The sequence below is a fragment of the Erpetoichthys calabaricus genome, chromosome 12, assembly GCF_900747795.2.
Source record: "Erpetoichthys calabaricus chromosome 12, fErpCal1.3, whole genome shotgun sequence".
Lineage (NCBI taxonomy): Eukaryota > Metazoa > Chordata > Cladistia > Polypteriformes > Polypteridae > Erpetoichthys > Erpetoichthys calabaricus.
The window spans coordinates 22,075,126-22,089,512 of NC_041405.2; the positions used below are offsets into that span (position 1 = coordinate 22,075,126).

General features: G+C 38.5%; 1 protein-coding gene across 2 annotated transcripts; it reads right to left on the bottom strand.

The window, feature by feature from the left end:
* Positions 1 to 296: 296 nt before the first annotated feature.
* Positions 297 to 3,436, bottom strand: atf4a (activating transcription factor 4a). Of its 2 annotated transcripts, none has more exons than XM_028815214.2 (3): positions 3,269 to 3,436; positions 1,819 to 2,172; positions 297 to 1,513 (listed from the first exon to the last, which is right to left on the bottom strand). In XM_028815214.2, the coding sequence occupies exons 2-3, from the start codon at positions 2,063 to 2,065 to the stop codon at positions 594 to 596; spliced, it is 1,167 nt and encodes a 388-aa protein (XP_028671047.1). In that variant the 5' UTR covers positions 2,066 to 2,172; positions 3,269 to 3,436; the 3' UTR covers positions 297 to 593. The 2 variants fall into 2 exon arrangements, with proteins under 2 accessions (XP_028671047.1, XP_028671046.1); XM_028815213.2 differs by having other exon boundaries at positions 297 to 1,516.
* Positions 3,437 to 14,387: the final 10,951 nt, after the last annotated feature.

Sequence of the window (14,387 nt, forward strand, 5' to 3'; positions counted from 1 at the left end):
TTGTTCTGACACTTCAAAACTACTCAAGATTTTGATTTATGATATGGGTTATTCTAGTGAGGTTTTAGAAGCTGCAGGAGGACAGCAGTGAGTCAAATGCAGTAACAGTAAAGGGCACTGCAGAAAAATCTGTTCAAGTTAAACTTGCTATACACTGAACAGTGCATTCTTATCACTATTGGTTCTCCTACAATAAACTGTTTGGCATTCCTTCATTTACTTGAAAACTGCTGATGCATTTTATTACCAAATAAGACCTTGTGCATTTATCTAGAAAAACACCACACGAGCCATGACATTGCTAAATTTCAATTTTATTTAGGTCTTAAAAAAAGGAACAAGCTGTAACAATAAATTATCTTCTATTGAACTCAGTAAAGCTGATGAAGTCTAAATAAAAACCAAGAACATTAGAGGGGAGGTAAATGCGTATTTATACAAGCACAGAAATATATACAACCAAATTTAATATTGGAGATTGTAGAAGTTGAACTATAATCTCAGCAAGTCTGATGACTCAAGGACTAACAAAAGCAAGCTAAATGGGGCTGGGTGAAAAGTGGACTGGACAAGACACTGAATACAGGCCTACACTAAAGGGTGCTTTGTTTTCTCTTTTTTGCACTGCGAACTTCCTCTATCAAATCCTTAAGATACTGAATTTCCTTAGTGATTGATTCTACCTTCTCTACCAAAATCTTGTTCTTCGTTTCTAATTCTGCACATTCTGACTGCAGTGTTTCATTCTCTGCCCGTTTCTTTTGACGATACCTGGTGGCTGCAGTTTTGTTTTGTTGCATCTTTTTTATCTTTTTTTCCACCACTCTAGGCTCTGAAGAAGCGGACTTTAATTTCGCTGCGTGAGGCTTCTCTGCCTTAACAGGGGGGCGAGCATAAGGCTTGGCCCGAGAGAAGCCAACCACACTTACCACCACCATGGTAGATTCAGATTCCAAATTCATTGGGCTGGGGGGGTTGTTGGGGCTAAGGCTGCCTGGTGGTGAACCACAATTAGATCCTATGCCACTATCGCCATCATCAGTTATTTCCACCTCTTCCTTAAAAGGGGGAGAGGGAGAGGAATAGACTAAAATAGTTTCACTCTCTAGATGATTACTTTCTGACACGAAAGATATAGGAGAAGTAGGTTCGCATTTTACTTCTGGTACTGAGAGAACCACCACAATATCCTCTCCAATCTCATTCAGGCCAGTTATAGGCTCAGAAATACACAGTGGAGTTTCAAGCTCTTCCACATTTAACATTTCTTGTACCAATTCAACAGGAGGTACAGTCTCTTCTGAAATACTGTCACTGCTGGCAGGAGACATTAATGAGACTGGAGGATGGAGTGGTAGTTCTCCCAGGTCCAAGTTACAGGGGTCAAGTGAGGCAATAAGCTCTTCTGGGGAGCTACTGGAACCCTCCAAATCACAGGATCCCACAAGGAAATCCAAGTCGAACTCATTCAGATTCATCTGTTCAGTCATCCAATCCATGTCACAGAGTGAATCTGCTAGAAAGAAGAAAAAAAGTCTCTTAAAATTATGAAGACTCAACAATGGATAAATTACATGCAAAATACACTCACACACAGTTGTAACTTGAACTATTTTCTTTTAAAGAAAAGAACAGATATATGAGCAGTCTAGGTCTTTCTGGCTTTTTGGGTGTTACAAAACCATACGCTACTCTAGTGGGAACTTTCAGTTCACATATTCTAAAATAAATACACACAAATTTAAACCTTCCTCCTTAACACTTGAGTTGGACAAGCTTTTTAATAAACGAGTTTAATATAAAAGTCTATAAACTCACCTTTGCTGTCACTGTGAGGCATGGGACTTTCAAGTAACCATTGGAGGGCAGTCGGATCATCGCTCACTTGCTTTTTAGTGTGACAGAAAGGGGTGGAAATGGATGAGGGGGACAAGCTGGCCCCATCCAGATGTGGTTCGTAGTCATTGAGGAGGAAGTCCCCCAGCCCCTGCCCCAAGTCAGCCGTCAGAAATGACTGGTCCAAGAAGGGCAGGTCTAAGGACAAGGAGCTCATTGCAGTCGTCATTGGAGTGGGTCAAAGTTTGGAAGGGGTACAAATAATCTAACAAGAAGGAGTCGAGCCGATCTTCTATGCTGTCGACAGCAGCAATGCTGAGGAATGCCACGTGGGACCTAAAAACAACAAAAGAATATTTAATTCACACAAACTATTTAAAAGACAAAAAATAATAAAAGCCATGATAATGTTATATGCATACTTGTAAATACATTACTTGTCCAGTATTACAAGGCATTGGGTATAAAATTAAAACTTCCTAATAGATAATTAAAAGTATGACTGATAGGATTCTCTACAGCAGATTACCATTTACGAAAGCGGATGCAAATGACTTACCATTTTCCGTTCCTAGTTAGGCAACCCTGAGCTCAGCGTGAACACCACAATGACTGATAAGCACACACTATTCTATTTTGCGAGCCACTATGCACATGGCTTCCTGCATTAACAGCTGCAGATGACGAGAGGAGTATGGGATCCGCCCACTTGTTATTTTATTACCTAATTTGGGCATACACCTCAGTTGCCGCGCCTTTTTGTCGGTAGGAGCTGTGCCAACTTTACTCTTCTGCCCGCTTGTTTCCAAAGCAACGTCATCAAAGGACTAAGGAAACAGCTGCGAGTCACCACTCCCGCACGAAGGCCCGCCATTTTACACACCCAAACACACCAGCCGGCCATTTTACGGGTCTGCCACGTTTTGCAACCAATGGCTCCGTCACCAATAGCTGAACAAAAAAAGCTACAAAACGACTACTTTAATCGTTAGCTTACTTCATTAGCACTACCCCATTTACATTTGAGCTGTATTTATTTAAACACAAAACATACTGTTTCAATGAAATTAATATCCGATCCAAGATACTGCGGAGTTACCATTAAATATCGTCACTATTAAAACACTGTAAAAATGACATACATAAGTTACCTAAAATTAGAAATTACAACTGCCATTAATACACCCTCAACGACTTACTTCCCCTTCGAAGATCGATCGAAGCCTGACTTTTAAGAATAGATTGTATACTCGCGCCATATTTGCCAAATAAAATGTCAGTGTAATTCGCAACTGTACTGCCGTTTAGAATTATATTCATAATTTCTTCAATTGGAAATTACATAAGACAATAGATCACCCACGAGTGTCTTTTACTTCCCTTTTGAAGATGAAGCTAGGCCACGGGGTCGATAATAAATTAAAATACTTACGCCATGTTTGCCGAATAAAATGCCAGTGCAATTCGCCGCTGCACTGCCGTTTTTGCCGCTGCTGCTTGGGCCGCTGCACGCCGTTATACTGCCATTGCTGCTGTTGGCGCGTTCCCGGAGAGGAGAGGGGAGGGGCTGTAAGTCTCAAAACAGTTCCTTTCTCTGCATCCAGGACACAAGTGAGAGCAGGCGTCTGTGACGCTCCTTTTTATATCTACGCTGTATTCCGCGTATCCCTCCGCGCTATAGATCAATACGCCTACTGTACTACATATAGAGCAATACTGTAATTGGTTGGAAAAGTAAATAAACTGTATATTCGTTTAGGTAATTTCGAATTATACAATTGGTATTACACATTTCATTATAGTTTGCCTAATTTTCTATAAAAAGTTTAATAATAAACATATTTCACATTAACCTGTTCTCCAAACACCGGCTTCCGTAAAACAGGTTTACAGACATAAAACATTTTAAAATATAACTATTTTCTGTAACAATTGTACAAAATACTGAATAGGTTACTTTAATTAGATGCTGGCTAAAATGCGCTCCCAATAAGAGTAATGCGGAACATCGAATTATGTATCATTGATATATTTAACTTAATAGAGACCTTTTGTCACATTATAAACTGTCCCGACAGAAAGACACAAAACACCATCTGGAAGCGACACTATTAGGTTGCTTTACATTCCTGACAAAAATCGAACCATTAAATGAAGGTGGGCTCTGATAGTTAGTGGTTTGTACTATACCATATGGCCGTCACTGATAACAGCGACATCAGCCGCACAGTTTACAGGTTCTCTTTAGTTCAGCGGCACAGGTCACATTGTGTGTCCTTTCTGGGAGGATCTATGGAGGTGCACTTTTATTGTAGGTGAAAGAAGACCACCGCGGGCGATCTCCATTTTGGTGTAGGAATTTACTTACTCACACTGGTATATATACATGTTGGAATGACGCCTGCCTAATGCATGTTTAATAACATTTGTTCAACATTGGGTTCCTCGTAATTGGGAAATAAAAGGTCTATCGGATGTAATGCCAACGTGAAAGCCTTTCCACTTAATACGTATACGTTTTGTTTTGTATTAGTAAAAATGTGCGAATATAAAATTTGCGACTTTCTCACGAAAAGTGAAGCGTCCGCCCATAACCCACTACGAGCCCCCCTTCCAATACACTTCCACCCTCCACCACTGTGCGGGTCCGGTAGACGGGCAAGAAATACTGGTCATTGGTGGCTTATTGGCACGAACAATGTTATAAACTAGCTGATCTATGACAAGCCCATCGCAGGCATGCTCTCGTTCCTTTTGTAAAGTTGTTTGAGTTCCAGATCTTCGAATGAGGATCATTGACCTTGTAAATAAAATAAAGTTTTTTCCTTGTTCAAATTTAGAATGAATTTTACGTGTGGAATATAATTAAAATACGACGAAAACACATAGTAACTTATCAGTAAGATGATGATTGTTATTATTATTATACCTTGACAGTTTAGATTTGGTCATTGTGCCAGAAAATTATGCCGAGCCCCACACGTTAAGTGTCGGTCGCGAAACATTAAATGACCTTGAACACGGTACCACTACATACTCATGAGCTACATACACGTTATTAAAATACACGTCTGAGAAGGGCAATCCATAAAGACACGAAAGGGCCTGCTAACTCCATATGGTGAGCTGCTAGAGCCGGGCCTCAATCAGCTGCAGGGCGCACACACCTATGCCTATACTTACTAACATACCGCAGACAAGTGCATTCCTGGATGGAAGATTTAATAAAAAAAAAAACTGCAACGATTGGAATAGCATATTTTGGCTTGGTACTTGAACTCAGTCTACTGAAGCGTGAGAAGACAGGAGTGTTAACAATAGACCGTAGCCGAAAAAGACACCGATAGTAAGGACGGAATCAACACGAATGGGGAGCCAGTTCATCGGAAAATACACACGACATCATACACAGACACCGTACCATCTAATATACAAACTTCTGTCACGTAGCAAAATGCCAAATTACATACGAAATATGTAAATCAAATCACTATTTACACAAAACATTAAAATAAATTTGGCACTTGATCACGCCAGCAATTCAGTGTATTTTACGATTTATTTTTTAATAGCCATATTTCTTTATATTATATAGGTACCGATCCTCTGGTGTCTTTTTAAACAAAGTACAATTTGAGGACATCATTTTGTGAGAGGTATTTTCAGGAAATTAGTGTTACAATGTACCAGACTCCATTAATTTTAAAATCCTCTTAATTCAATTCAGAGTCTATTTAATGATGGCTTACCGAATAGGCACTGAATTTAACACAGGCAAATTCAGTTCAATAACACTAACAATAACAATAACACATTAACTATGACTCATTTCAAGTCATTTATTGTTCCAGTTAATGTAGAAATTGAAACACAGTTATTTTGTGCTGGTGTTATGTGATTTGGACATCAGATGCAATAAAAAAAAATAGTAAGCGGGTTTAAGAGTATTATTTTTTATATTTCCAAACTCACTTGTTCCACTTCAGGGTCAGGAGGAGCCTGAGTCTTATCGTAGTTCATCAGACACAAGGCAAACACACCCACAAGGGTCAACTTACATTGCATTCTCAAACCCGGGCATACAGCAACAATAGGCAGGAAACATATCATTACCAGATCCTCTCATACTTTAATTTGGAATGAACCTATTCTGTATGTAGAAATAAGGAAAAAAAAAAACAGAAAAACACACAGAGAACATGTACGTTCCACATGGACAACAAGTAGACATTGTGTTAGAACCCAGGATGCTGCTTCTGTGAGGCAGCAGCGCTACACACTGCACCAACAGGAGAATTTATAATTACCAATTAACTTGCAGATGTCATTGTGATGTGGGTGAAAGAATTTTCCTACTTGTGGGAAAATTCTTGGAAGAGGCAAGGGGAATGTTAGAGTACATTTAGATTTTACAACATAACATTAATTTTATTGGTAACACAGTATTTAAAGAGTAATTCATGAATTAAGATTTTTTTTTCTTTTCCTTATATGTTTCAAGACACAAAAACATGCAGATTATTTTTATGATGGTTATAATAGAGAGAGATATAATCCTTTTTTGTTTACACTTTTAACACAGAGTTAAAATAATTTTTTAAAAAGCCAGCCTTACTACCAAACCTGATCTGTGTATGAACGTGCATACATACATTTTGGATTGGATTGCCTTCTGAGCCAGCTTTTCCCATTTCAGTGTGGCATGGAGAAGTCCTGGAGAGGGTGTCAGGCCATCAGAGGTCACACTGGTTTACACACAAAAGGGAATCCATGATGTATTTTAACAGCTTACATTCAGAAATTTATTATTTTTTCCACTTATTCAGGCAATTTTGATTTGAGAAAGGAGAATGAATGCAAAGCAAAATGACGGAACTGACAGTCTGAACATATAGAACATGTTTTAAAAGTGTAGACTATATCTCATATCTTACTAATGACACAGTAAGTTGACACAATACTTTATAGTAACTTTAAATATGGCCACACAGTAAGTTGATACAATACTTTATAGTAACTTTAAATATGGCCAAACACATATACTTGACTGGATATTCTTTAGTTTCTAATAGCATAAGAGTAATAATTAGTTTTGTAACTAGAAACGTTTTTAATGCATGATCAAATTCCAATATACATTTTTATAGACTTTAAAAATATGTCTGCATTTTGAAATGCATTGGTCTTTGTTCTTTTATAAAATATTTCAAATACAGTGACAGTGATATTGTTATATGACAAGCAATGTTCATTTTTCAATGTTTACGTTTATGGATACACCAGATAATATTAAAATATACTTTAACAAAAAAATTAAAATCCAAAATTGTAACGATTTTTCCAAGATATAGTTATACATTTAAATACGTCTTTAGCACACAATCCAAATTCTGTATAACTAAAATGTGTACAAAATCCCGTTGTTACTGTCAAGTCTAGACAAAGAACAAGTTCCCTGTTAGTTTAACAAAACCGTGTCGGCCATATAAAAGTTAAATTATCACTTGAATACAGGCCACAAAAAATCCAGATGTAGATTATTTTAAACAGGAATATTACCTATCAAATAATGTCTTGCATATACGCATATGCACAGAAAATACAGTGATTAGTAGTATTTTGTAGTTGTTTAAGCTCAATGCTTATCTAAACTTTACATTGTTTATAGGGGAGAATTGTCTATCGGCGAAATGGCATTTGCTGTTAGTTTTAATTTTAAATCCCATCTTAAAACTGTTACATAAATAACACAGTAATTTGTTTATCTGAGAATTATAAAAACTCTGGGTAAAAGGGTCATAAAATAAAATAACTATAAACACAAAATCAGAAATATAATAAATTAATTCGAGTGTCGCAAATGAAATCTACACTGTACATAAACTACTCACGTTTAATCCTGTTTTTAACTGATTTTTTTTATTAATAATGACAACAATAATAATAATCTACAACAATAGACTAAGCATTTTAAAAGTATTTTTAATTACTATGTCAAATGAAAGATGCTACCTTAAGTCTACTGATTGCTGCAGGTTGAAGGGAGTAACAACTCAGTTATTCTTATTATTTTCGATGTGGACTTTTCTGTTGTTAACCTTACTAAAATACGTTCAAATAAATAAAGTTTGATCAACAATTTCACATCAAAACGCCGACATCACTTTTCACGCAACATCTAGATGCGTCTATCACCTCAGTTGACTAGTAGTAAGTACCACATGATTTCGTCAAACGGCTCAATCACGACGACCGATTGGCTAACTCGCTCAGGTACTCTTATGCTTGATTGGGCAATCAGGCGGTGACGTAAACAAACAACACTGCCACTCCCCTGTGACACAAAAGCGATTTCGCGGGAACTCTAAACAGATGCTAAAAATGTAGTCGATTTAAGGTGCATCATCTATTTATAATCTGTAAGTCAAATATGCTGTATTATTTCTAAATGTGACCAAATGTGCGATATCTGAAATTTACTTATGTAGTGCATTCTTTTGTTATCCTGAAACACGTTGAAATAACGAATCTCAGATCATAGCTATTTTACAAACGTGGAGTGAGACACATAGTTCCCAGTGATCTGCAGTACTTGCTGGCTTCCACCACCTCATCCAACATTTCTGAGATGGCTTTGCGGACGAGTGTTTTACGTTTTTTACCTTTTACAGTTTATTATACTCACCCCATTCAGCTTTTTACTCTATGCTTCCAGGATAGGTACTGTCGCTCCATAGCCTTATGTGGAATAAATATGCTACAAAACAGATGAATAGATGCTTCAGTTCAATTCAGTTCATTTCAGAATGATTGTCCCAAATAGAAGCCACCAGAGATTCTGAGCACTGACAGAGCTGGTTCCCCAAAACCCAGTTTATATGAGAGCCCCTCAGCTGCTGATTTTCTCCTGATTCAGACTCGTCTCTTTTTCAAAGATAATCTTTTCCTAGATAGATAGATAGATAGATAGATAGATAGATAGATAGATAGATAGATAGATAGATAGATAGATAGATAGATAGATAGATAGATAGATAGATAGATAGATAGATAGATAGACAGACAGATAGGTTCTTCATTGATTTCATTGCAATGTTACAGAAGACAATACACAAAAAAATCATAGTCTAGACAAACTGTGTTGTGGCATATTATGTCAACTGGTAAAAAAAAAGACCTTCCCACAGCACTGCGGCAGAGTGTTACAAGTAAAAGCTTCTTTAAACTTCTTGTTTTTCTTTTGCTTAAATTGGTTGGTTGGTTTAACAATAGGATAGCTTCACATTCTGTTTCTAGAAAACACATTTGTATTTTATTTCTTCAGTGCTCTTGTTAAGAGGTACAACACCTCTCTGACTGTAAAAGGCACTAAGATGGAGTTTACTGTAGAAAGCTAGTGTAGAAGGTGAAAGCTGACTGCTTGTTCATCTGCTTCTGTGCTCCTTCATGCTTGTAGATGTGTTGTTTGTCAATTTTAAATTGCCCAATGGATGTATGCACGAGTGTGACCTACAATGAACTGGCTCCCCTTCAGGACTAGTTCCTGCCTTATCACCCAAGGCTGTTGTAATTGTTTTTGCTTTGAACTTAAACTGGAATAAGCAGGTTAGAAAATTGAAAGACACATGAGTTCTGAAATTATATATATATTTTTTGCATTATTCAAATACTGTTGGTGATAGCAATACAGCATTGAGACACAAATGCACATAATATGCCCCAACCGATCATTCCTAGGTAGTATGAAATGCAGTATGCCTGTACATTTCATGAAATTCTCACATGACAATGTTCAACTACTTCTGAAAAATGAAGGAAACCAAGAAGTTACAGGAAACTTAATATGGTGTTCATGATATAAGAAGACATTTTTATGAAGTTACATTGAATACAAATATCTGCAGTTGTCAATATGCTGAAACAGGGAGAAAAGAGGCATAATTATGCAATGGGTTCAAATGAAAAGTGTGCTGTTTTGAATGGGTGTAACACTGCAGGCTTTTAAGAAGCCTAACTTGATACCACATTTTCAAAGTCTACTTGAAAGGTTTAAATATATCAGAATGAGAAGATAACAGAAATGAATTGATTTTCTCAGTTACACTTAATTAAGACTTCTTAAGTTCTTAATTTTACAGTTTTTCTCAGTCACTTTGGAACATTTCACAAATCATCCTTAACATTCGCAAAACAGTAAGTGCATTTCTCAAAACAATTTGTACCAACAGCACCATACAATGGATTACCCGCAAAAGCAAGTACCATGCTCAGAATCCTTAGTTCATCTCTCAAAAGTAAATATTTATGTCAATGAACATGTCAGTGCCGTCAAAATAACAAGTCCTTGTGTTATTGTTTACAAACAAGATAGTCAAAATGCTTAGCCATGCTGTCAATATAACAGTATATACTCTGTAAGTATTTCCTGATGTGAACTATGACTAAGGTTTTGATGACAACAATTGAAAATGCACAAGGCTGCACTTTTTTGTATGTATGGCATATATCTGTTTCAACAGTACAAAGTAACACATGACTGTATGTGAGAGATTGATTGCAAGAGATTGGACAGGATTCACAATTATGCTTTTGCTGCTTATACTGAAATTTGTTGACAGACCATATCGTTGTGATACAGAAAACAAAAGGACTGTTTTACAGCACTATATAGCACAAAGGAAAAATAAATACCAAATTAGCAGTGTAAACACAGGAAACACCCCTTAGGAAGAACTGTGCATGTTGCACTGTATGGAGAATTACAATGCATTCTTTCTACACCTCCTGACATTCCTGTCTTCTGGGCCACAGATTCTCATCCACATCATAGTGGATATCTTCCTTTGCAATGCATTGCAGAAAGAATCTTTTGGAACATCTAATCCAGCCTCTTTAGGCATCTGCTGTGATGTACTCACATGCTACATCCATGGCATCCAGCAGGGTCATCTGGGTATGTGGCTGGTGATCATAAACCTTCCACATCCATGCTGAGTAGAACTTCTTGGTTGGGTTAAGGAATGGGGAATAGGGTGTGAGGAATTCCATCAGCATCCTCTAGTGAGTTGCTAATAAATTGCCTGATGGTGCTTGAGTGATGGAAACTCAAATTAGTACATACATTGACAAATCATCTCAGATCAGACACCTGTCACCATCAGGGACGAGATCCCTATAGAAAGTGTCTTAGAAGGTAGGGTGATGCAGTGTGTTATATGGCATTATAATGGGAATATGAGTTAGCACACCATCTGCTGAAATAGCAGCACACATAGTGATCTTCCCTCCTCGTTGGCCTGGCACATTGACAGTAGCTCTGTGGCTGATGACATTTCAACCACGCCTTCTGCATTTGGCCAGATTAAAGCCAGCCTCATCCAGGTATATGCAGTCATGGTTCACTGGATTCCTGATTCATTATATACCCTATCCTAGAAGAAAAAGAGAGTTGTATGTATTTTCATTTTGGACAAGATACAGTTACATCAAATGTATACATATTGCATGTTCTTTTCTACAGCCATAGAAAATGTATGCAGGTCACACTTAACTGACTGTATATCACAATACAACCTATATCACAATACAATGTTGTATTGTTTACTGTAAAGCAGTTACTGTATGCACACAGATGGTTTACCTGTACATATTGGTACCGTAGCTCCTTCACTGTGTCACCTTTCCTTTCAAATAGTACAGCTGCTTCATGCTTATCTGGTGTCTTTTCAGCACACTGTCAATAGTTGAGATGCTAACAAATTTGATGTTTTCAAGGACATTGTTGTTTTTCATAATGGCACTCTGTATCCCCCTTAATCGAATCTCTTGTTGTGACCATGGTGCACATAGCTTTCTCCTGTTGTGGTGTGAAACATGCCCCTCTGCCATCCATCCATCCATCCATTGTCTCCCGCTTATCCGAGGTCGGGTCGCGGGGGCAGCAGCTTGAGCAGAGATGCTCAGACTTCCCTCTCCCCGGCCACTTCTTCTAGCTCTTCCGGGAGAATCCCAAGGCGTTCCCAGGCCAGTCGAGAGACATAGTCCCTCCAGCGTGTCCTGGGTCTTCCCCGGGGCCTCCTCCTGGTTGGACGTGCCCGGAACACCTCACCAGGGAGGCGTCCAGGAGGCATCCTGATCAGATGCCCGAGCCACCTCATCTGACTCCTCTCGATGCGGAGGAGCAGCGGCTCTACTCTGAGCCCCTCCCGGATGACTGAGCTTCTCACCCTATCTTTAAGGGAAAGCCCAGACACCCTGCGGAGGAAACTCATTTCAGCCGCTTGTATTCGCGATCTCGTTCTTTCGGTCACTACCCATAGCTCATGACCATAGGTGAGGGTAGGAACATAGATCGACTGGTAAATTGAGAGCTTCGCCTTGCGGCTCAGCTCCTTTTTCACCACGACAGACCGATGCAATGCCCGCATTACTGCGGATGCCGCACCGATCCGCCTGTCGATCTCACGCTCCATTCTTCCCTCACTCGTGAACAAGACCCCGAGATACTTGAACTCCTCCACTTGGGGCAGGATCTCGCTACCAACCCTGAGAGGGCACTCCACCCTTTTCCGGCTGAGGACCATGGTCTCGGATTTGGAGGTGCTGATTCTCATCCCAGCCGCTTCACACTCGGCTGCGAACCGATCCAGAGAGAGCTGAAGATCACGGCCTGATGAAGCAAACAGGACAACATCATCTGCAAAAAGCAGTGACCCAATCCTGAGCCCACCAAACTGGACCCCCTCAACACCCTGGCTGCGCCTAGAAATTCTGTCCATAAAAGTCATGCCATCCCTTAGAGCTAATGTTGCATGTGGAAAAAATACAGTAATATAAAACGGAAGACTGAGTAAGACTTCAAAAAATATGTCACTGTGCATATACACTATATACTGTATCTATATATGTATATACTGTATATATCTATGTGTATGCATGTGTTTGTGTTTTACAGTGTATATATACAGTATGTATCTGTATGAAGAATATTTACTGTGTACTGTAAAATGCAACTGGCATTCTGTAATATGAAGTATTACAGTAAGTGCAGCAGTACAGTGCACATTGTTGGATTACATACCTGTTGTCTCCATGAAACGTCTGAATGATTGAGGATATGCATTTTCTCCCAACATTTGACTGCACCCTTCGACCCGCCTTGGCCATTGTAAGGCCATGGTTGAGACCAAGGTCCACATATGTGGCCCTTATTTCATCGGGAATGTGCCTGTATCTTTGGCCTCTTCTACCTCTTCCTCTGTTTAGCCTCCCGTCCCTTCGACCACACAGCCTTGCTCCTCTTATTTTTCCTGGCTGTTGACCTTTTTCATTTCCTTGTTGTTTTTCTATTGTCAGAAATTGAAACACTGTGTTGTGCTCTGTGAAAATATGCTTGCCAATTGAAGGTTCATGAGATGCACATCTGATCTATTCTGAGGACTAGCTGATCATTCATTGATCTAACGCGTCAAACATTCCCCATTTCACTGGTGAAATTCCAGATTCACCTGAAAGCAATTCACCAATTCAGGGCACATTTAGTGTAAAAGTCTAATAGAAATGTACAGAATATATCCTTAACAGATTAGGACAATGGATTCAACCTGTTTGCATTAAATGACTTATGCAATGAACTAATGCCCAATGTTTTGGAGGGCAAGACTATTCGACTGATCACATTTTGATCAACCTGACATAAGCAATTGATAGGAAAGCGCAGACACTTATACATAATCATTGGCGTGAATGTGGTAAAGCATTTGCAGTTTGTTCAAAACAATGAGACATTCCTCTAATGATGTGCACAAGTGACTAGATGATGTGGCGGTTGGATAACTATAGTTTTGAGAATTTCAGTTATCATTTGAGAAATGTACCAAAGTGACTGAGGATAAACTGTAACAGCATCAGTTAGAAGGTAAAATTAGATTTTGGTGACAAGCTGGATTTAAGGAAAAAAACAGCAACAACTGTGATTGTACAAGACCCAAGTTTCACTTCCTTGCTGCAGAGCTCAACTTATTTTTACAAACTCGCAACAATGCGAAGCCTAAATATGTTTACTCCCTTATCATAGAAGTATATACAAATAATAAATACAAGTAAAATAAATAAAAGATTTAATACAGATTAATGTGTTTATATTTACAGTGAAGCAGTGCTTTAACATGCCAATTAATTGTTGCAACCTGCAAGAATATTTTATTGAAAAGTGTTGTATTGCCAAACACTTATGAAGATGTTTTATTAAACACTGAATGCTTGAAAAAGATTTTGTATGAAATTCGGCAAAATTGTACCGATGTTCCCTAAAATAGCTGGTCCACCTCATTTAGTTTTTTCTAATGTTACTTAAAATCCTGACTCTAAATGCTGCTGTATTTTAATGAATAGATCTACTAATAAAAGAGCAATGGTGCAGATTGTTTATCAATATTTTAATAATGGCTAGAAGGGCAATATTTTTGCTCCTTAATAATAAATAATGTCCTGCGGTGGGTTGGCACCCTGCTCGGGATTGGTTCCTGCCTTGTGCCCTGTGTTGGCTGGGA

Coding starts and splice junctions, on each gene's coding strand:
- atf4a (XM_028815213.2), bottom strand. CDS start 2,065: ATGACGACTGCAATGAGCTCCTTGTCCTTAGACCTGCCCTTCTTGGAC. Junction 1,517..1,818: donor GCCTCACAGTGACAGCAAAG/GTGAGTTTATAG, acceptor TCTTCTTTCTAG/CAGATTCACTCTGTGACATG.